We start from the raw sequence: 23,869 nt of genomic DNA, 5'->3' as shown, positions 1-23,869 counted from the left end.
CATGCACATATCTTTCTACGTAGCACTTTTAATTCTTATCCCTACTTTTATTTTTTCATGTCTATTTAAGTGCTATTTATGACACTATGTTTGCACTGAAGCACCGCAGCAATTTCCTAATGTTGTAAACCTGCTCAACATTTGGCAATAAACCCCTTTCTGATTCTGATTCTGATTCTGATTATCCAAAGCTGAAACATAACCTTCCCATTAGGGATTGTTTCTGGCATGAGTTTTGAACACAAAAATATTAATTATGTTACAAAATTGTATCCTGTTTTTTTAAGCTGTTTTTTTATCCAAAATATATTTTTTTGTGTTGTTGTTTTTTTTTACCTCCGCATGATAGGATGTAATGGGTGATAAGGCACCTAAGAAGATTTTTGTTGAACAACAACCTTTTAAAAAGAATGTACTTTCAAGTACCAGGCATGAAACTGATAAAACGTGTTAGCTGTTGCGATTAGACAATACTGAACAAACAGGAAAAACATGCAAAGCCAAAGATGACTACAGCCACAAAGAACTCTTTAAATAATAAACAGTAACGAGCCCCCTGCAAACTACGTCAGGTTAAACAAGCATGTCGCAACTGTACCAAAACTACGTGAGGGTGATCTTCCAAGAAAAGTCAAGCAGTTTCCAGTAAAAATCTAACAGTATTTTTGTTTTAAATACCCATCCCTGCTTCCCATAACTAGAAAGTGTTAAATTACACCAATTCATCAAACTGAGCCATGAACTGGAGAATTGTTCAACAGCATCGACTGGAAACTGTCCCAACAACTACATAGATAATGAAACAGGAGGCTAACTGACTAGTCTGAAAATAAGAAAACACAAAAAAAGTGTGGCTAACATTTGCAGTGCTAGCAAGTCTACACACTCGCTTTCTTTAAAATGGGCATCTGTGTTTATCTTGCATTTCATTCTGCCACAGCCCATTTTTATCTTCTAGATGACAATACAATACAAAACATCTATCCTACTTTCCAACTTGAATAATACTGGCGTGGCATGACAGTTTGGCCACACCAGCTTTTATCCACTGGTGCCAACTATCAAAGGTAACAAGCTTGACTATCTAGTGAAATAATCAACCAACCTGCCCTTACTACGTGTAATGGTCAGACAACTGTGGTTCTTCAACTCCCGCCTTCATCAGTGTTACTAAACCTATAGTCATTCCATAATAGTAGTGGATGTGGGCTATTGTTGCTTAACTACTAATGCTAACACTTTTTCCAGACAGCACAGAAAAGCTTTTATTCACAAATATATAAAGAAAATGTTAGCTAGTTTAATTAAGTTAGCAATCATGTTACAGCTAAACAAAAGATATTTTCTTCCCTTTTTGGTCTGAGTTTAATCAGTAAAACTGGCTGCTTGTGATCTAGCAGGGTGCTAAAAGTAACCAGCTGAAACTGCCATCGTGATGGTAGTTTCACTTTAAACAGACAGTCCTACCTGCTGTAGTAAAAGTCAGCGTTTCAGCACAGATTCCCCAAGAGACAGAGAACAACTGAAGATTGAAGAGCTAATTTTACACCAATCAGCATATTAACCACAGCGGGCTCATTACCAGCCTCAAGTATCACTCAGTAGTGAGTTGTATGAGAAGGTGTGACTACAACCATAAGATACAGTACAGCATGTCGTCATCAGCTCGCATGAGGGAGGAGGTTTCGTCTGACTGGAACAACCGCCCAAACCTGAATCTCACTACTTGTGATAGACAAACACAGCACATTCCTAATTCGTCAAAGTGAGGAAAAAACTAATAAACAGTAAAACCCTAAAAGACAAAAGACTACATAATCGTCGGGAGGTGTTTTAGAGCCAACATGAGGTCTAATCTACTTAAATTCTCTTTCCAGAATTTTTTTTATTTAGACATGAGTAAAATACAAGTGGTTTATAAAACAGCACAATCACATGTGTGTAACTGTTTTGCTAATAAACGCCTGGTATACATCATACCATCAGTACATAGCTTACATTTTATATAAACTAGGAAATTATCAAGGCTTAGCAGATATTTAGACAGATGAATGGATAATTACACACAGCAGGGACCTGAGAGGCATGCTATGGGACGTCCCAGTACAATCAACTTAATTTAGAGTTAGACCACCTACAATAAGACTGCTTCTTACTTGTGGAAAGTGGTGTTTTCATCAAAAGTGTAGTGTTAAATCCCCCACAAACTCAATGTACTTTGTGGTCTGATCCATTCTTGGGTCTCTGAAATGTAAAGAAAGGAAGATCCCGTAGCAGAATTCCTGCCTCAGAGGCTCACTTACTTTTCATATCCATGGGGATTTCCTGCCACCCTTTTAATAAAATGAGGACTAAAAATCAACAGGTAGCTCAGCTGAGACATGGTATAAAAACCACCAGGCGATTTAACACGGACAATCAATAAAAGACAGATTATTTTAATCTAGCTCACTAGAAACTGCATAGTTGCTTGCAGGCTGTGTTACAAGGTGTGGATTTCAAAACACCCTCTGAGCCACACACACACACACACATACACACAGATGAAAACACCACCACCACTAAGCATCCTTCACTACCACAAGCCTACTGATATTCTACAAACTTATAAACAGCTGATTGGCTGGAAAATTCACCTTTGTTTGTATTTTGGCCCGTGCTAGCCTTCCAGTATATCATTCGCGTTACATAAGCCAGCAGCATAATGTCCACACAAGATTTTTTTTTTCCCTGTCAGGTACCCACCTTATTTGAAGCTCTGGAGGTCATTTCCCCCGCTATTCCGGTTGAAAAGTGGCAGCTTAAAAGTTGTCCCTGTCTCTGTTTTGATAATCACTTGGCTGAGTGCGCTATTTTCCCTCCAGTCCAGTTCACTTTTCGCCCAGCTGCCGCCACGCCGGGCTACGTTGTTATTTTATTTGATCCAGGACGACGGGAAACGCCACGAATAGCCGTGTGGAAAGTCTAAAGTTCATTATCTTATCTTCGCCACCAGAATCGTTAGTCCACTCGGGTACAAAGTCATGGAAGAAGTGTGGGTTGTGGGGATGGAGAAAAAAAGGGAAGTACGACCCAAACAAGACCTCCTTACTTTGGTATTTCCGTCGCTAACCTCTGGATGAAAAGTTGGAAAGAGTAGGCATCACCAGGACGGTGTGCAGCAATGGCAGGCTGAGTAAACCTTTCCCTGCTCTCCGCTCACTGAGCAACGGCCGTGTCGTCTCTGTACGGAGCGGACCATTGCGCCTAAGTAGGGGTGTGAGTTCAGGGGGGAAACAGAGGCATCACGCATTTACTTTATTTATGACCATCCTATCATCATTTTCCTGTTAAACTTTACTCATCCGTATATTATTACCTCATCGTGTTTTTGTTTTTATTCTTGTTCTGAATCTACTTTTACCGCTGCCGATAAAGTGCACACCCCCACTATCGCTTGGAATTAACAGTCCGGGATACAATGAGGAGAAGCGACGCCGCTGTCCCTGCTGATGCTGAATGCTCACTTTCCCTGTGTGACGAAGGGAATGGTTTATTACACAAGGACTACTGCAGCCTTCCAAATCTTAATTTTGTGGGAGAGGGAAATCGCAGCTTGCACTCTGTTTATAAATACACCTTTTGGGCCTTTTTTTTAGAGAAGTGAAATTCACCGCATATCGGCGTGGAAAAAAAAATAGGCCACGGGATGCCTGCCCTTAGAGCAAAACAACGTGAGCAGAATATCTAAAGTTAGTTGCATAAGGAATGATCGAGACTCTATCCCCTGTCCTTTGTGTTTTTGTGGGTCGTATTGGGGCAGTTAGCTTGGCAGATTACAAAATGAGTCGATAAACTAAATAGGGAGACCGTATTTAAAAGCACGTGTAGGTACAGCCGGTGTTTGCGGTTGATAAGTCACCTCACAGGAAACCCCAAAAGCCAATGCAGTGAAATTTCTATGACTTCCTAAACCAGAACCCGCCCTCAGGATGCAACAATCTCAGTTTGCACTGTTTACTTCTCTTTCCAGCAAACAATGGCCTTTGAAATATTAAAATAGGCTAGAGGAGAAGAGATGACGAAGCAGTGGCACACAACTAAGTTTTCAGTGTCCAGCCATACGGTGAACGTGAAGAGGAGGATATAAACACAAAGACACACCCTGTTTTTTTCCAAACAAACCGAGCAATCTCACCCCCCCAATCTAGCTCCTCTAATGATCACTTCCTCTGTGCCTCAAACGTGGAGGAGGGTTTGGAGACAGTGTAGGTGGTCTAAGGAGTTAATTCCACCAGATCTAATCCAACAAGGAAAAAAATACCACCAAGCAGAAGTGTCAGGTTATATATTGAAGACTGCAAGTCAATGGTCACCACTGGAAAAGGCTAGGTCAAGTTGAGAAGAGGATCAACACAGACAAAGAACTCTAAAGCCTGCAGCCATAATTAACACAGGGACACACATGACCACTTTTAAAGTATATTAAAGGAAAAGATTCCTGGTAACGTTTTCACAACAGTCTTGCAAAAGTGCATTCACAAAACAGGCAGAAAAAACCCCCCATTTAAACCAGGGCATACGTACTAGTATGGATGCAAGTCGCTCGCTCCTCCTGAAGCTCCTTAAACGCCTGTCAGGATCCATCAGGGCAGACAGCAGGATGTTTAACATGGTCACTCAGGTGTCAACTAACAATAATTTAAAATCAAAATAGGCAATTTGAAAAAAAAATACAACTAACCGCCTTTAAAAATGGCACTAAAATGACAAAAAAACAGAAGTAATTCCTCTGCTGCCCGCAGCTCACTCTCATCAGCAGCTGTGATGGTACCTCAGATGTTCTTACAGAGAGGATCGGGACATTAGTGACACGTGTGATCAAAGCTATCTTTGTCCTCTATGCTTGCATCCCTGATCCCATCTCTATTTTTTCTTTCTCACTCTCACAAATACACACACACACACACAAGCTAGGAGATGTAGCTCTTTTTGGACAACAGGCAGCTTCAAAGCTCAGGTGCGCTCATGGAAGAGCAGGCACATGGAAAACAAAAGCGAACATGCAGACCTGCATTCGGCTGGAGCACATCACAAGGTTCACTCAACCCTGCCGCTCCTGCAGCGAAAAGCCTAATGTAGAGTGAAACCGCTTAATGTGCACCGCACACCCCAAAAATGTAAAACCGGATGTAGATGCGCCTACAAACATCGAGGCACTGAATTACACTATGATGAATAAAGAAGAATGCAATGTTTGATCTATACCAGTTGTTTAACACGGGAGAAAGCTCCTAAGCAGATGCTGACTCCCTGTTTTCATCTGTCCTGAGTTAGGAGTCTCTGAGAGGCCATCTGATCCCTCCTGCTCTCTGTTGACTCAAGGCTGCTCTGCAGATCCAGCACGGGTTTCTTTGTTTCTTTATGCTAATAGAAACCTTCTGGACAGACAAGAGCAACCGAAGTTCTCTATGTCACACAAGTGAAGTATAGCTAATCCACAGCTTTGACAATAATAAAACTGTCAATATGCAGGTATCATATTTTTTTAATTATTATACACAACTGTGTGTGTTGCTTTTTCAGGGAGATTTTGCAGTGAGATTAGTTTACAATCCAATCAGTTGCAGTTTTATACTTTAAATATACTTTTCAACTGGATTTTATGAAAGAAGAAGAAAAAAGTACAAGGGGAAGGGGTGTGGTATGAATCAGTAATGATCAGCATATAATGTCACATTTCTGGTAAGAGGTCAATTGTTTTTAACCAGATTAGTATCATATGACAGGATTAGTAGGCATCTCACCAATGCACTCCTGACCTTCTAGATCAATATTGCTCAGGGTTTGTGAGGACTTAAGCTTTGTGTGGAGTTCAGGATTGTGGGATTTGATTTCAGTGTTTAGTGAAACAAGAACTTATTCAATGAATTCTCTTCTTAACCAAATACTTTGGCCTGGGTTCATTTCTGTCATTCATATAGAAAAAAGTTCAAAGTGTCTGTTGATTACACATTTAGATTGCGTGTCATATGTCGTAGGAAATTTTAGGTGAAAATAACATAAAAGTATTTGCTGTTCTCTCAGTTTCCCTCCTACCTTTCCCTCCTCGCGCGCGCGCGTGTGTGTGTGTGTGTGTGTGTGCATGTGAGAGAGAGAGACAGAGAGAGGAAGAGAGAGGCGTTATTCTTGCACTAACTGCTCTCATCATTCAAGGTTTCAGCCAGTAGCAACAACATGAAGTGCTGCAATGTAGCCTTTGTGTAGTCAAGTAGGACAAGAAGACAAAGTACACATGTCATTGAGTGCAAGAAGTGCAACACACACACACTCAAATAGACACTGTGAATCTAGAAGTACAGAGTTAAACTAAAGGAAATTAGGAAATTTAAGGATAGGAACTTTAAATAAATTCTTATCCTTCAATTGTAGTCAAAACCTAATGATGCTGTGTGTCCATCAAACCCATGGGCACACGCTCACACATGTGGGCTCAGGAATTCAAGAAACATGGATTTAACATGTCATAAAAAATAGTTTGATCTCCAAGGTCAAATTTATTGATCCATAAAACCATGAAAATCAAAAACAGACATTCCACTGTGCAGATAATTCAGAACACGGGGTAAAAAAAACAATAGTATAACAAACTGCCCAGAGCCTTTCATTATCTGAGCTGATATCTCACCACATGTCAGAAAAGGGTTCTCGCAGAGGACACACAGTGCCGAGGAGTTCACGCTCATAGCCTCTAAACCTGTTGACGCGACCAGTCATGCGGCCCTTCTTTCATGAGTCATCAATCAAGCCCGATTACATACAGCACACATTATTTTGGAGGAGCTTTGCACAGATAAACCGAAACAAGAATGGCATTATTTTTAAAAGCAGCTGGCTTGTCGTCCCTGCCATTGTCAGTTATATATATATTTTTTTATCCAAATCATTCACAACCACAGTGGAAGTTAGCGTGCGCGAGAACAGTCTGAAGTGCTGTTATTTCGAGCGACACTTAGTTCCACTTCTTCTTGTGATGAAGGGAAGAAAAAAAAGAAGCTTTTGGAGTACTAAATTTACCACGGTGGGTCAGTGGCTGATAGTAGTGAAGCTGGCTCCTTTTAATCTTCTGAAAACATTTACTCCAAGAGGCAGCCTGTGATCAACCAACCAAGAAAGTTTTCCTCTTTCTCTCTTCTCATCAGACAGGAGCTGCTGTGCCTTTTATAGCTGGAGAGCAGAAGCGGTGCTGCAGTGAACCTGGCTGAACTTCACTCTGCTTCTCAGTAAATACCTGCAGTACAGCAGCTCAGCAAGGGACGGCCAAAGTTAAGCCTCATTGCAGGTCTATCAAATAACCATTCAGCAGGGTGATAAGATTTTCTTCCCTTCAAAAACCTAAATACAGACTGTCAGATCACTATTTCTGTGTAGTGTGTGGGCCACACCCGTTAACACTCGCGTGCTTTACAAATCTGTTACTGAAACTAAGCCATTACGTCTTGCTTTACATCCACGTGACAGCCCCACTGTTTGCTGCAGAATGAGACAATAAATTGAAAACATGTCAAATCTCATGCTGCAATTCTCTCAGCTCAATCTAGTGTGTGTGTTTGTGTCTCGGTGTGTGTGTGTCTGTGTGTGATTTCCCGGTAAATACCTCATGAACAACAATTCAAGCTTTTCCTTTCATTGTTGCTCTGGCATACAATGCAAATGCAACTTCAAGCAGCACTTTGTTGCTACCCAGTCCAATTTGTTTGTTAAGATAAATGGATTACAGTGCGCCTGTGCCAAGCCAGTGTGGCCTCCAAATCATTACGCAGATACAAAGTGCCGAGTGTTTTTCCAAAATTTCATACCACAATCCATGCAGGCTGATAATAAAATAAAGCAACTTGTACAAAAGAAAAAAAAATAGGGAAAAGAGCAAGTAAGAAAAAAAATCACAGAAGCGTGTCAAATAACTTTCACCTTGGCTGCAGCTGTATGTGATTTTTATCACCCACTTACACACTAAGGCGCACTAGGTTACAGCTTGGTGCATGAAATTTGCTGACATGGTATAAGAGTTTTCCAAGCTCCTTTGTTACGGGAGATAAAAGAAACTCAAAAATATGTTAAGGGAGTGAGAATAGGTACAGAAAAAATACATAAATTCAAAGAAAACATGCACGAGTCTGTAAAATGGAAACTTTCGGTGATCTTTTATAACAGTGGAGCTGCAGAGAGAAAGTGCTTAAAAAGGGAAAACTCTGAGTTAACAGTGCATTAGTGCAGTGAACTACTGAAAATCCTCACATTACATACACATTGGGAACCGTGAATGGCCTTAATATTTGCCACTGCAAGCCCTAAAACCACTGTTGACTAGTCCAGGAATTCTGGAAGCAATTCCTGCAAACAGTTTGATAAAGTTGTCAAGTATGGCCGATGTTTACCTGTGCTCAAGGTCACAGAATGAATGTGTCACAATATTTTGCACGCTTAGCTTCCTCAGCCCACATAATTTGTTACCATGACAAGAGGACATTCACCTTTCCTTCAGCCAGAGTTCTTCCAGAAGGTGCTTGTCAGCTGGAGGTTACACCGCAAACCATTATGTCAATGTAGTAAATTCCTCTTTTAAGGCTTTACCGGGTCTAAATTACAAAAATAAAACAGCCAAACAGTGGCACTGGTGTCAGAGACGTGCTATTAGTTCAATTTTAGCCTCGCAGAAAAATACAGCAATTATCCCATACTGTTTCTGCATATCACCACAGACCACAGGGTTAAGGGGTGTAATAAAAGGAGCAGTTAAACTGTCCGCCATCAATTCCAATAAAGGCTCACCTCAGGCTATAATAACAGTCCAGAAACAAAATGTGTACTGTGCAAAGTTTATTTTCTTTATCATCATAAATCACAACACAAATAGAAATACATTCAAATCAAGAAGAATTAGGATAATGAGACTTTTTCCTTTGCTCGTGCATTATTCTACCAAGCTGGATATGAAACAATACAACAGCTATATTATTACAATATATCTGTAATTCATCCTAACAATTTTAGGTGAAGCAGGGCAGAACATCATATGTCAACATATGAGTCTGCAGTCAGCAGGCATCAACACACAGCTGGTTACTTTCCTGGTGACCTTCTCCATCCTGAAGTCAGCTTCACTTTATGTTTTTTTCAGAAATGTATTGTTTTCTGTATTGAAACCTAACAGCTGAGAATTGTTACATGTGGCCATAAAAGGTCTGCGTTTGCTTTGAATATATAATGTATCTGAACCGCTCCATTGCCTGTCTAAACAGGAGCATGACTTCAACACTGTGCAGCCAGCGTCACTACTTTGACTTTGCACTTTTATGCCAGAACCAGTGTGTTTCTATTCAGCCAAATTAAAGAAAAATGCAGTACTCTCCGAACATTTTCAGCGTGCCAATAACCGTTGGCTACAGATCAGAAGTGATGCCAAGCGAAGGATGTCTTGCTCTCCAAAAGGCAGTGACTTTGCGCGCGTGCAAATGTCAGCGTGTCAACATATGTCGGAGGCCACGCATGTGTTGAATCTCCGTCTTAATAAATAGGCAGCTTTGGAGACAAGACCTCCAAATCTGCCCCACTTAAACTGAGAGTCAGGATTATATCTTGGTAAGTCCAACAGCTGCAGCTCAAGTTACTGTGTTGACAGCGGGCAGCAGGCACCAAAATGCCATTTGACACATACCCTAAGTGGCATGTAATTGATTTTCAAAGAAGAGTGAAGACTTACAAGGCTAACAGAGGGGGCAACTGCACATTTCAGGCTGTGTGAACACAACTAACCTCTGTTAGAAAGAAGATTTACTTTGCTGCTATCCAACAGTCGCTCATGTAAACCTGAAACTCAATACCGATGCTTTAGAAAACATAAAAACAAGTCAGTAAGTCAGTATTTTTAAAACAAAGAAGTAAATAAAGGCTTTTAAGGACCAGGTTTTAGGCATTTAGTGTCATTTCACTGTTTGTCTCTATGTGCTTATGTATTTGTGTATAAGACACAGTTGAAAGGAATGGATCCACTCACTCCATCTAACTGTTTAACTTTTCTGGCTGACCAAAAGAAAAGAAATTCTATATGCTGCCATGCAAGTTACACCACTTTTTGTAATGGCAACAGGGAACTTACAACCCTGAACACAAACATGTTTGTATTCAGGGTTGTTTTTTCTCAAGAACATGTTGCATCCATATAAAGTTACCTTACAAAGATACAGTATCTAGAAAAAGGAGCAAGCTGCTATGAGAGCATCTGTTCTGAAATTGTCACTTTTAATCACAGGAACAGATACAGAGTTAGAGAAACATCAGTATTTGATAATTACTTTCTTTCTGAGCAACGTGAAACTGCCATAACTGATAAGAGACTAGTTCATTTTCTCACAGAACAATAAGTCTTTAACATTTGCTTTGTCTGACTAACCATGACCCCCCCCCCCCCCCCTCCAAATCTTTAGTTCATTATCACATACAACAAAAAAAATATCAAACTAGCCAATCACGTGCCAACATCTGAATGCATTTAGACATGTACACAGTGTCAAGACGACCTGCTGAAGTTCAAAGCGAGCAAGGTGATTTAAGTTATTTTGAATGTGGTTGTTGGTGCCAGATGGGCTGTTGTGAACATTTCAGAAGTATTTCAGAAATTGCTGGGAAAATCCAAACCAGCCATCTCTAGGATTTATAGAGAATTGTCTAAAAAAGCGAAAATATCCAGCAAGTGGCAATCCTCTGGGCAAAAAATGCTTTGTTTATGCCAGAGGTCAGAGGGGAATGTTCCAGACTGCTTTGAGCTGATAGGAAGGCAACAGTAACTCAAATATCCACTAGTTACAACCAGGTTGTGCAGAAGAGCATCAGTGAATGCACAAGTCAAATCTTGAAGACGATGGGCTGGAACAACAGAAGACCACACCAGGTGCCACTTTTATCAGCTAAGGGCAGAAAGCTGAGGGTGTAATCCACACAGGCTCGCCAAAATAAGGCAGAAAAAGAGTCGAAAAATGTTGCGTGGTCTGATGAGGGTTGATTTCTGCTGTGACGTTTAGATGGAAGGGTCAGAATTTGGCATAAACAACATGAAAGCATGGATCCCTAACAGGAGATTCACATCATGGATGTGCAGCTAACAAATCGCCAGCAACTGTGTGATGCTTCCATCTGTCATGTCAATATGGAAGAAAATTCAGCGACTTTTTGAGTCAATACCATGAAGAGTTACTGTAAGACAAGCTCTGAAGCCAAAAGCAGGTCTGACCTCATACTAGGAGGTGTGATCACTACTTTCCAGCTAATTATGTCAGTAAAGTATTTGTACATTTTTACAGAGTATCATAACTGAGAAAAAGTCTTCCTTTATTATGCTGACAGGACAAAATCATGAGGAGATCCCATGTTCTAGAGGAAGGAAACTGATAAAGGAAAGGCGAGACACTGAAAGGAGAGAAAAAATAATTTGTTAGGAGGACTATGAAGTGAAAAAGAGCAGAGGAAAGCTAAAACAGGAAAAAGTAACAGGAAAAGAAAGAAATTAAAAGTGAAGACTAAGTTTATTGCAGAAAGAGGGAAAGTAGTAAGAGCTGATGAGTAGAGAACAGTAGGTGGGGTAACACAAACAAAGATTGGGCCAAGCTACACAACAGTGCGAGAAAAAAAAATGAAGATGAATGAGGAAATGTCTCAAGTCCAGTGAGCTCGGCAATGGCCTGAATAAAGGGCGTGCAGCTCACCCCCAGTCGGTGACTCTTCCCATGGTACTGCCTGTTACTGTTACATTCCAGCAGTATGAAGCTGCTCACACTGGGCAAAGAAGCGGCAACAGCAGGAGCTTCCAGAGAAACAGGCACAGGCAGGAGAGGCTGAGATGTGCCTGTCGGACAAAAGCGGCTGTAATTCAGTAAAAAAAAAACCCATTGAATTAACTTCAAAAGCAAAATAAGTGGTTAGTTGCTGCGCGGTAAATGTGATTTAATGGTTCACTGATAACGAGGTAAATGCGTTTCTCCTTGTGACTGGCAGATAATACCGAGGGGAACATCAAATCTGAGTTCCATTTGCAAAAAATAACGTTTGTGCTCCTTTTTTTAGCGTCGATTAAGCGTTTCGAATGTGATACGGTAGATTAGGAGAATGAGAAGCGAATTGAGCAGCTTGCTGTGTATTCGCTCTCCTTATCGACACAAATCACTTCAGCGAGAGTCTCAGCAGAGACAAAGGGCATTCAGCTGGACTTGAGAATGACTAAATATAGTCTGTGTGTGTTTGATAAGTGTTCTGACCTGTGATGACCAAAATCTCTCTGAACTCAACTGAATCATGCCCCTCCACTGCCACTTAACCCTTCCCATCCTAAGCTTATGACATCATACCGCTCCTCCAGTGAAAGGACCATGCTACAAGAAGACACGATGGTCCAACGGAGGACGGAGAGCGGTGGAGGATGGGTACCAAAGCTAGCACGCCAGCCAGAGAGGCGGATGGAGACACGGCAGCCACAGGGGCCGCTTCTAGCCTGGTGGTGATGAGATGCGATGGGACCCGACCCTGCAGAAGCCCCAGCCAGTGTGTTAGCTGACTAATCCTCTAGCCGTCCAGTGCCAGGATCCAGACTCATCAGCTTTGGTGTTCCCTTGTCAGACTCATTTTTATAACGTCCCACTGGTCAATTCTAACCTCTAATGCCCAACACAACAGCCCCTAATGCCAAGTGATTATGGAGTGCTGTTTTAGCACATTTGTTGCCTGAAAAGAAAGAAAGAGCCACAAGGCAATGGCCCTGGCTCTCTGTTTAGAGGACGAGCCTGATGAACTCAGCACAAAGGGGGCTGACCAAAAAAAGCTGTTCTAAGCCACCTTTCTGATGGTGGACACTGTGGGGCCTGAGCTGGGTCAGGACTGAGTTGGGTGGCGGGCAGGGATTTACAATATCCTATCCTCCAGTATATAGCCAGTTCCTGTGAGCTCATTGAACGCACACATCCGGATCCACCGGGCAAACAGAGCATTTGCATATATTTGATTTTAAAGTCTGTAGTGACACGTGGATGGATGCCAACCTGGAAAGCGGATATGTACATTTTTGTAAACAACAGGAGTGTAACAGCAAACTTAGTGGTTCTGAACCATTTGACGCGTCCTGCAATCCATATGACACCTGTGGAAACTGTCATAGTCTAAGAGGTGAAAGTGTGCAAGCTCAACCTGGAGCATTCTGGTTTTTCCCTCAAATATCGCCCCTTCAGAAGCAGAAAAATGTTCACACACAATTTTATTAATCCTTTACAATGAAAATAAAGCTCTGATTATAATTTAGTGAATTTTGTAACTAATTAGCAGTGGCCCACAATTCTAAAACTGAGCTATTGAAGCATACTAGTGGCATGAGCTGGGAATACATTAGCCCTCATAAAAATGTGCACGCCAGCTATTTTTTCCCTGATCACCAACTGTAGGTGAATGAATCTGTTAGTGAATCTGAATCATTTCTAAATCGATAGGCTTGTGCTTTTCAATCTGCATACTGCCAGGCCCACATTTCTCCATTTTTAGAGCATTTACCACAAGCTTGAGGGGTGAAAGTGGAGAAGCTGTGGTACAAGAGAAGCCTGGCAGCTAAAAGCAAAAAAGCATGATAACTTTACAGCTGAAGAACGCGAAACAATCCAAATGTCCGAGGAGGAAGCCACAAAATGAACACATTTCCAAAGTGTTACAATAACTGCATTTGGGTTGCAGTACAGTGAATGTCCTGGCACACACACTGTGACATCATAAATGATGCCAAAGCTTTTATTGGACTAGGAAAAACACATATTTTTGAGTTTTACTTAATTTTGTTTATGCTGATGTGTTGTAAAACTGGAAAATAATGAACCTATTCTTATTCTTGTTTTTATTATTATTGGGGGGGTGTTTAACTGTTTTAAGATTCTCTGAAGCACTTCTAAATTTTTTCACATAACATCCCAGATTTGTGCGTGACTCATTCGTTGGCGTGGTCTAAGCACAGATTTGTGTGAATGAAGCCCATTGTTTCTAATGTTGTATGACCCCCTTAAACTCTCAAAATACACAAAATGAACTTGCCCTTTTTTTAAGAGTCACATGAGAGAATTTTGGAATATAATACGTTTTTTTGTGCCACATTCTAAAATAGAAGAAAGAAATTTTTTAAAAATGGCGGCGTGAGTACATTGTTGTTGCGTTTGCTGCACCGCCAACAGGGAATGTAGGCTTGCGTAGAGTTGTTATCTGCCTCTGTTTGCTTACAGCTCTTTATCACCTGGGGCCTCCCTCAGCTGAACTAGTGCCACTGGCCTAACCATGTGACATGTACAGTAAACAGCATATGGAAGCAGCACTGCCAGGATAACAACACCAGGGATCACTGAGTTAAAAAAAAAAAAATACACCTACAAAACACCACAGCCTCACTTTACCGAGCAGACAAGCCAGCTGAGTTTTGCTTTCATAGATCTGACAGGTTTTACAAATCTGAAAGATAGTATTATAATTACCTGCCTATTACACATTATATTAAGTCTTGAGCCAACCCCATTTCATTATATTGCACCAGGAAAATGAGAAACAGGTGGCACAATTTATTGAAATAGGTGCAAATAAACAGCAATTCTACCACTCTTGAAAGTCAATATTTGCTATGACCACCTTCTACACAGCATGAGCTTTCTTAGGCAAACTTTCTTGTAAATCCTTTAAGCAGTCTTCAGGAATAGTTCTCCAGGCTTCTTGAAGGACATTCAAAGCTTCTCTTTGTGCTCTATTGTGGGTTTTTTCTAACCAGGTATGCTTTTACTGTATTAATACAGTGTGTTTGGGATCATTGTCATCGTCAAACAAATACTGTATAGTGGATCAAAATGTGACCAAACATTTTTGAGTTCATAATTCCATGAATTTTGAAAAGATCCCAAACACCCCTGGCTAAAATGCAGCCTGAACCTGGGATGCCATCCCTCACCATTTCTGATGAGGCTTCAGTGAACAGCATATGGATCAACTGAGGGTCCAGATGCATCTTAAGGACATGACTTTCAGATACTGTTTATCTGTTGTACATAGCTTTTTTTTTTAGGGCTGCCACTTCTTCTAATCTCCACTTGTCCACACTGCACAACAAGCTAAGTGGAGGCTTTATAAACACCCCCCCCCCCCCCCCCCCCAAAAAAAAAAAAAAAAAAAAAAATCATGGTTCAGTACAAGAATTGCTTGGAAAAATGCAACCAATGTCCAAAGGAAACTTTGAAGGACCTTCAGAAACCCTGGAGAACTTTGCTCAAGACTGCTTTAAAAAATGAAAAGAAAGTCTGGCTCCTTGGAAACAAAATAAAAAGAAATTAGAGTTCGGCTCATAATTCCATGAATTTTGAAGAGATTCTCTAAATCAAAATTCATTAAAAAATCAAAATTCATATCACATCTCTCTACTGTGAGACGACACTTTAAATACACCAGTGAATATTTTTAAAATGATGAAGGATTTAAAAACTAGTCTAATAGGTGCTACGTGTGTGTGTGTGTGTGTGTGTGTGTGTGTGTGTGTGTGTGTGTGTGTGTGTGTGTGTGTGTGTGAGGGAACATTATGCAGACCACAGCTACAAGGCTGTGATTAGTTCTGTTGTCATGCTGTTAGTCAGTGTGTAATGTGCAGGGGCAGCAGTCCTGTGGGAAGGTCAGATTGCATGACACATTACAGGACAACAGGATTTTCTACCAGAAAGCATCTGGATCACAGCAGTTAACCTTTGCTTAGATATATAAATGTTAAACTGTAAAAACAGCTTGACTTTTTAAATACTTAAAGGAAACATCTCTTCCATTCAGCTTTATTCATCAAATGAATTTAACTTGAATTTAATGTAACTCTGATTTGTTGCATGGTAAGCCTAGTCTTAAATCTATAATAGTAGAACTAGTAAAAGGATGAAAACAATCATTTTTAATAGGTAGACTATTCAACATTATGCATGCCTAAGATTGAGTGGATTTCACACAGAAATCCATTCACTGAAAGCTCACACTGACACAGTGAACTGTTTAAAGGACTGAACTGCCTGTAAGGAAAATGTGATAAATAGTTCATTTATCTCACATGACAAAGGAGAAAATCTGAAGAGCAGCTAAAGCTCATTTTGAAACCATCACTGTAAACATTACTAACTTTTTTTTTTTTACGTCCCATGGAGAAATGTGCCCTCTGCATTTACACATAAACTATAGGAGCAGAACCCAGGTTTCAACTCCTCTGCAGAGACCAGAAGGGAATTGTTACACTGTAATATTACACCTAATATGCATGGATTTGGGGTAAAGGGAATCTAGAGTATTTATAGGAAACCAAGGCAAGATGTTTGAAACAAGATCTTCTCGTTCTGTGTTCCAAACAAACCGACGCCTCCTCGCTGGTCAAAAACAAAAAAACCAAAACATTTTAATATTACATCCATAAATTTTCTTGCTGTGCTCCATCGTCATATCTGCTCTCGCTTTGTTATGAACCTCTCAGAAAACACTTTGGTTTAATCCGGAATTTCTGATGTCACTGTCATTAATGTTCAAAAGCTCTGTATTTTTTTTATTTCTTTCTCTTCATTTCTAATTTACGACCATCACCAAAGCCCACAACAGAGACACAAGAGCTGAAAGATGACTGAAATCAGTCAGAGCACAAAATACCAACAAAATAACACTCCCATTAAAACTATACTGCACGCCTTTTTGTATTTCTTGTTCAAAATATAGTGTTAAACAAGAAAATATCCTTATGTTGCGTAGCACTGAAACATTTGCCTTCAAAATTGCACTCTGATCCTCTTTCTCCAGAAGACCAAACGCTTGAATTAATCATACGGATATTCAAACACTCACATGCAAAACATGATGCCTCTGCCTAACCTCCCAAAATATGGCATTTGATTTTAATCTGTCCTCGTCGTACCATATCAATTTGTTTCTCACGTTCACTCACCACACACATGTGCATATGTCTGCACACGCTCTGACTCCAGCTACGGTTAACCCAGAGGGATGCTTTTGCCCGCGTATGTGCCCCTCCGTATGCACGTGCAGTTTGCGAGCCAGTGCATTTGCCTGCGTGAGTGAATGTGGGGTGATCCTCAACAGCGCACGCTGTGGACTGAGAGCAGAGCCAACCTGGTGTGACATCTATGAAAGCCGTGAGATAATCTACATGACACTGCCACTGATAGGACTGGAGATATTGATTTAAAAAGCCGCAGCTCTAAAATTAGATTCCTATGTGTTCTGATTGGGCCAGAGGCCCGCACCTCTGTGGTAATATGAGCCTATGGGCAGAGCTGTGTGTAGTGCACAAAGCTTTGATGCTGGGAACTCCTACGACTCCAGCGGTCCTGACTGAAATCAGTCTAACAACGCTGAGGCCCTCAAGCCTGACCTCCTGTTCCCTTCCTCCCTCCATCATCTCTCCCTGTGATAACAGAGACATTCCTGAGCTCGTTCCCTGCCTCGCCGCAGGCCTCTCCCTTAATTCCAGTGGAGTGTGTGGAATGTTGGACTGGAGAGTCGAGCAGCGAGGCAGCCAGAGGCGAACAGACGAGAGGAAATGAACAACATTAATAAACTCAGGTCTGTTATGGCTCCTGGTGTTAGAAGCACCTGGATGTCCACGGCAGGGTGGACCAGCATAAAAGCATGCACACAAACACACAGAAGCACAGAGAACATCTGCTACATGAAATGCAAATCTGGAGCAAACCAATGCATATGTAGCTACGTTGGTGGATTAACTATGTAAGTGAATCAGAGGGCTGGATTACAGGAAACTGTATGATCCTTTAAAGCATGCAGACCCAACAGATCAGGTCAATAAAATGCTGAAGAACGTCCACTTCTCAGATCCTTAACCTGAGTCAGTCAAACAGAAAAATCAGCAAAATGAGCAAATTCCAGAAAAGTCAGAGGCTGGTGTGTTAGAGTCTGGCCAATTTTTACACGGTGAAGGTGTGTGTGCGTGCGAGCGAATGAGAAAACAAGAAAACAACAGACAGACGCAGAGCAGGGAGAAAAACCCAACTGCTACAGGCCAGGTGAAAAGAGCATGTGGACTAATAAAATAGAGTCGAAAGTGAAAAAAGATCAAAGGCAAAAGAGAAAGACATTTGGCAAATGTTATTGTCTAAAAAAAGGGAGAGAGAGGGAGCTCTCTGTTTTGGATGTTAAAGTCAGAGACAGGAAAGAAAAAAGAGATGAAGGGCAAAACATCTCAGGAGGAGTGATATACAGCCGCGAAGAGGAGTCCAAGTCAGAGCATAAATCTCCTCCATGCTTGTGGAAATCAATTCTCTTCATTGGTTGCTCCTTTATTTATGGATCACCATTAGGGACAAACCATCAGCGGCTATGATGACTAAGTTGCCGTTGCAGGAAGGTGGAGCTCGTCCAGTCGATGGGGGGGGATGAGGGGTCACCAATACATCCATCTGCCTCCACCGGAGAATCAAATGAGCAACAACATTTCATGTTGCACGCTAAATTTGTAACCGGTGCAGGCTGTTAGTCATCAGACTGGGACAATTACTGATCAAAATTTCTTCACAGCTTAAAACTCTTGTCGAGTTTCTCTTTATCTTCAAGAGCACGTCCTTTTGACTTGCTACTGACGGGAGGGGGTGTCAAAGGTAAGCGATGTTCCCCCTTCCGAGCAGGTTTGCTCGTGCCAAAGCCTGTGACTGTAAAAGTGCCCATATGCATGAAAGCAAATCTGGCTCCAACTCCGACTGACAAGAACGTAGCTCGTCACAGAAGAAGACACAATCAAAAGCGACAACATCGCAGGGTGTGACGCTAACTGTGACTGCGCCAAACAAACAGAGGGGTTTGTGGTGCTGTGACCTTTTCTAGCACCCGTGCAACACCTCTCCACCTCCGCCCAGTTTGTCACCATCACACCCTCCCTACCTGTCATTCCTGTCCACCTGCTCGGTGTCTCGTATGCCTGTCAGTCTGCCAGCCTCCACCGGGACTAAGGAGGATAGCAAGCTTTATTAAAAGAAAACAAGCAGACGATATAACAAAGGATACAGGGATGTGAGCACAGCTAATCCACTGGCAACATCACTGAGGCTCAGAGGGAGCGTCCACTGAACAGGAGCCAGAGATATATATACTGTTGGAGGGCGCCTCTTTAAACACTGCTCCTCTGACCATGCGGAGTTTCTGAAACTGTGCACAGTCCAGCTGAACTTCAAGGCTACCAGTGGCACCAGGCACACTGCATTCAATGTTCAAAAGAAAGCTAGAGAATACTCCATGGCAGGCTTCAAGTGAAGGCGCTGACCCATGGATGATAAAATCCTTGTCAGCTGACTGATCAGTCATCCCTTCCTGCTCTCCCTTCTGCCCCCTCTCTTATTTTTAATAAAATATCTCCAGCTAAGGCTCGACACCACCTCATAAATGTGACCAGCCTTGCCAGGGAGTTCACGTCGCCCCTTACAGTTTCATGAACGAGAACAAGAACAGAACATCGGAACTTTTATATTTCACTGTTCACACATTCTTCCTCTTCAGTGCAGATGTAATGCTGATTATATTCATGCTAAAGCCAGATTCTGAGTTCATTTTTCAAATACTACTAGATAGCATGTTTAGCAAGAAGCATGTGGTTAATCTGCAGATGAATCTGTGCCCGTGCCCCTCTGTTTCTCCGTTGGTACACAGATCTCTCTCTCTCTGCTTGGCAGCGCGATCCCCAGTAGGTTTTTCTGATATGTCGATTTCAGTTAATCAAGTTTTCTGGCATCTGCTTCGAAGTCACAGAGGGATGCACAATAGCTACAGGCCTGAGGTTTATTGCAAATTAAATATACAGGGTGGGCCATTTATATGGATACACCATAATAAAATGGGAATCGTTTGTGAAAAGTCCTGTTTGTGGCACATTAGTATATGTGAGGGGGCAAACTCCTCAAGATGGGTGGTGACCATGGTGGCCATCTTGGATATAACTTTTGTTTTTTCAATAGGAAGAGGGCCATGTGACACATCAAACTTATTGGTAATGTCACAAGAAAAACAATGGTGTGCTCGGTTTCAACGTAACGTTATTCTTTCATGAGTTATTTACAAGTTTTTGACCACTTATAAAATGTGTTCAGTGTGCTGCCCATTGTGTTGGATTGTCAATGCAACCCTCTTCTCCCACTCTTCACACACTGATAGCAACACCGCAGGAGAAATGCCAGCACAGGCATCCAGTATCCGTAGTTTCAGGTGCTGCACATCTCGTATCTTCACACCATAGACTCACACCAGATGACCCCAAAAGATAAAAGTCTAAGGGGGTCAGATCGGGAGACCTTTCAACTGGCCCACGACGACCAATCCACTTTCCAGGAAACAGTTCATCTAGGAATGCTCGGACCTGGCACCCATAATGTGGTGGTGCACCATCTTGCTGGAAAAACTCAGGGAACGTGCCAGCTTCAGTGCATAAAGAGGGAAACACATCATCATGTAGCAATTTCAAATTTCCACTGGCCTTGAGGTTTCCATTGATGAAGAATGGACCCATAGCCATTGACATGTCAACTTTAATATCACCAACCATTCCCATGTTGTTATGGTGTATCCATATAAATGGCCCACCCTGTACATATTTATCCAATGTAATATTAGTGCGGTTGAATTTGGAGATAGTAGAAATTCACTGCGGAGACTCTCATTATGTCTGTTCATATGTCAGTAAAGCAGGCTGTTCGATTCTAATTGTCTTTAGACTAACATGAAAGCTGATGACTTGCTTTTCTGACGTCTTGATCTTTGTTTTTCAATTCATCACAAACTGAATTTCAAAAATATGGTAGAGATATAATTATCTATGTAAGAGTTAAAACTGGTGTGCAGCATATGACATACATCCACTTATGGGTATATTATGCTGTCCTTTAAAATGGAGACCACTGCTGAGCAGGTCAGTAGTCCCCTCAGCAGCAGGGTTAAGGTGGTTCGTAGTGAAACTCTGCCCTCTGCAGGATTAAAGCCCTCACTGTTTTCCAGACGTGTTGATTTGGGGGGGTGGGGGCAGAGCTTCGGAGCCTTTTTAATTCTTTTGGTGCAGCAAAAGCACTTTTAGTGGCCACACAGGTGAATTACAGAACAGTAATGTCGGAGAAGGAGTAACTTGTTACAGCCCACACTAAACAAGTCACTTATGACAACAGGAGGAAGGAGAGGATGCCACCCTACAGTCTCTATATTTTTAAAATAAGATTAATCAAATAGAAACAAAGTGCTAAAAACAAAAATTTAAGTGTTACCACATCTTAATTGTAAAAAAAAAAATCACTTATCCAAGAGTTGGAGGGGGGCTGGATCCTGGAGAAAAGGTGGGGAACAGCCCGGAAGGGTTGCCAGTCTATTCCTTTCAGTTTACTTAATCGCACATCTTCTACGTGGAAAAAATGAAAAAAACAAAAACAAAAATGTAAACAACATGTCATACTAGACATGACTTTTAACCCCAAAGGCCACCAAGGTCACTCTGCATCCCCGTGCTGCACCAGTCAGTCAGCAAACAACGCTGATTCATCTTCCTCAAATAAACAGACGTGCACACAGACACACACACACAGGCATATTCATATCCCGGTGAGGTGCCAGTTGCTTGCTCTTCACCTAAACCTTTAATTAAGTCTTAAACTTAAAAACTTAAATTCCAAAAAAGCTGAGTACGTACAAAGTGACTGTTTAAAGATCTTCACAGCCCCACAAACTCAGTATCATAAGAACTTTCACCTGTACCTGTTTTAATTTTTAGGAAAGCAGCAGAAGACTCTCTGCATGGCTTTTATAACCCCACCTAAAGTGGAGACAGTTATGCAAGCCCACAAAAGGTCATGCCTTAAGGACAAGCATCTTAGATAGGGATGAAATCAAACGCTCGCCAGTGATGGAGTTAGATTGTATATTAGTGAGGAGCTTAAATATAGAAGAAGACCAGAATCATTCACAAAATGCAAGCATTAAACATATAAACATCAGACCTAAAATAGGTGGTCAGCTTGTGAAAACAGGCGCTATCACGGTTACTCAGCAGCCGCAGAGGCCATCTCTGCCCTGTTTAATGGACTTGAGCGGAGGGGGCCATCAAAACTGTGAGCAGAGTACATCCCTCAGCAGGTAGCATCCTGAAATAGCATCCTTGATCCTAATGGTGCACAGCACAGCCCCCGGCTTCTGACGAATCCATCCTGAGAGCCCCTTTGTCGTCCTGAGGCACACGGATACAGTGACAAGCAGAAAGACACACACATAGTATCTCCTTCCATCCATCAGATCTGATTAACCCGTTCATTTCTCCTTGTTTTTCCCGTCCTCTGTTTGTTCGACTCAGTCGATTTAGTCTGCAGACAGATGCCACAGAGCCAGGGTGCAGGCTGCCATCGTGACTTCCCCCTGGAGGTGTCTCACTTGACAAAGTTTCACATTTCTGGTGGTCGATTTAGTTGAGAGGGAAAATAAAAGTCAAACGTGTAATGAGAGCCCCTGAAGGTGCCTGCACGGTAGGAAAGGTTAGAGAGATCTTTCGGTGTACAGCAGCATCAGAGAGGCTGACATTGCTGAAAGAGCGTAACATAGAAAGATGATAAAAAGGGACAAACGACACGCGATCATCTTCGCTTTAACTAATATTACAGCACACATCAGATAAGCCAGGGGTTTATGAAGATAATAAATACTCATATTTCAAGATTTGCAATCTGCATAAAATGCCTAGACAATACAATTGGTTTGCAAATACAGTCTTGTTTTTTTTGTTTCAATCAAGTTTTAGGTAAACCAACAAAAAAAAAAAAGTCAAAAAAGAAGTCAAAAATATCTGTGGAAGAATGTGTAGTACCCAGCAAATCGCGCTGTGTACGTCCTGTCGGAGATTTTAAACACTTTTTTTTTTTTTTATCAGACCATTCTAAGTTGAGCAGGCCTCGTTACAGTTTCACGTTGCATCTTCACGTAAGCGTGTGTGTGTGGAGTGGCTACACTGATCCAGTCGGAGGATATTTCTGACAGCTGGGCTCATTTTTAAATTGGAGTGTGACTGCATTTCAGGAGATGTGTCCTTAGTGTTTTATTTTCTTCATGTCTCAGGTATTTCAGTAAAAAACTGGGCTGTGTGTGGTGAGGGTGCAGTGCAGGGCCCAGGAAGGAGAGACCATATTGTGCACAGTAGAAAACAGTACAAGCAAACTATGAACCGTGCACTTCCAAGGTGAGAAGTAAAGAGTTGGCAAATGTTAAAACTTTATACTGTTTTGGCTGTTCAGCTGATATCCGTCTACTTAGTAATAAGTAATTTGCCATTTTTTGGGCCACACGCTGACCATAATTTAGAAACAGTAGGCATGTGTAAATTGTGTGTACAAGAATAACATGTCACTGCTAGGTGTGTACAGAATATTTTCACGGTGCCATCCCACTGATGCTGGAGAATTAGGTTTACTTTTTAGTTTTTCTTTAATATGAAATTTAATGTCCAAACTTTGTTTGTTTTTGTTTTTTTCTTTGTTTGTTTTTTGTTTTTTAACTGTGGAAGCATTGTGGAAAGTTGCATCTTTTCTAACTTCCTCTTTGGAGATAATTGCATCGGTTTCTTCAGACTTTCAGGATTTCTTGCCCTAGAGGTGGAGGCTTCTCCACTGCAACATCACCCCCCCCCCCCCCCCCCACCCCCCATTACACCACTTTACCTGGAGGTAAAGAGTCATCGTGCATTATGGAGGGTGGCTAGTCCCACCATAACGGGTGCACCATTCATCTTCTAGCAGTGATGCTATTGGTTATTTATGATACCACAGGG

At 41.6% G+C, this 23,869-nt stretch overlaps 1 protein-coding gene across 14 annotated transcripts in view; it reads right to left on the bottom strand.

Annotated features, from left to right (window-relative positions):
* The window catches only part of tjp1a (tight junction protein 1a), a 104,707-nt gene that overhangs the window by 47,602 nt on the left and 33,236 nt on the right, over nucleotides 1-23,869 (bottom strand). Inside the window, exon 1 of one of the 14 annotated variants that reach the window (XM_085270427.1) lies at nucleotides 18,970-18,988. The exons of 11 other annotated variants lie outside the window; for them this stretch is intronic. Coding sequence is in view for 1 of the 3 variants with exons in the window: in XM_085270408.1 (XP_085126534.1) it covers nucleotides 2,746-2,769 (24 nt within the window). In the remaining 2 variants the exon portion in view is untranslated. Of the gene's footprint in view, nucleotides 1-1,467; nucleotides 1,579-2,745; nucleotides 3,210-18,969; nucleotides 18,989-23,869 lie in introns of those variants that run through there. 2 more of the 14 variants (XM_085270408.1, XM_085270417.1) reach the window with 2 other exon arrangements.

This window comes from Mchenga conophoros, linkage group LG1 (assembly GCF_057382185.1).
Source record: "Mchenga conophoros isolate Kocher_MC1m ecotype Shallow Benthic linkage group LG1, M_conophoros_male_GT1.1, whole genome shotgun sequence".
Classification (NCBI taxonomy): domain Eukaryota; kingdom Metazoa; phylum Chordata; class Actinopteri; order Cichliformes; family Cichlidae; genus Mchenga; species Mchenga conophoros.
The sequence above is the reverse complement of the archived record's forward strand: the minus strand, read 5'-3'. Positions and strand labels throughout refer to the sequence as shown.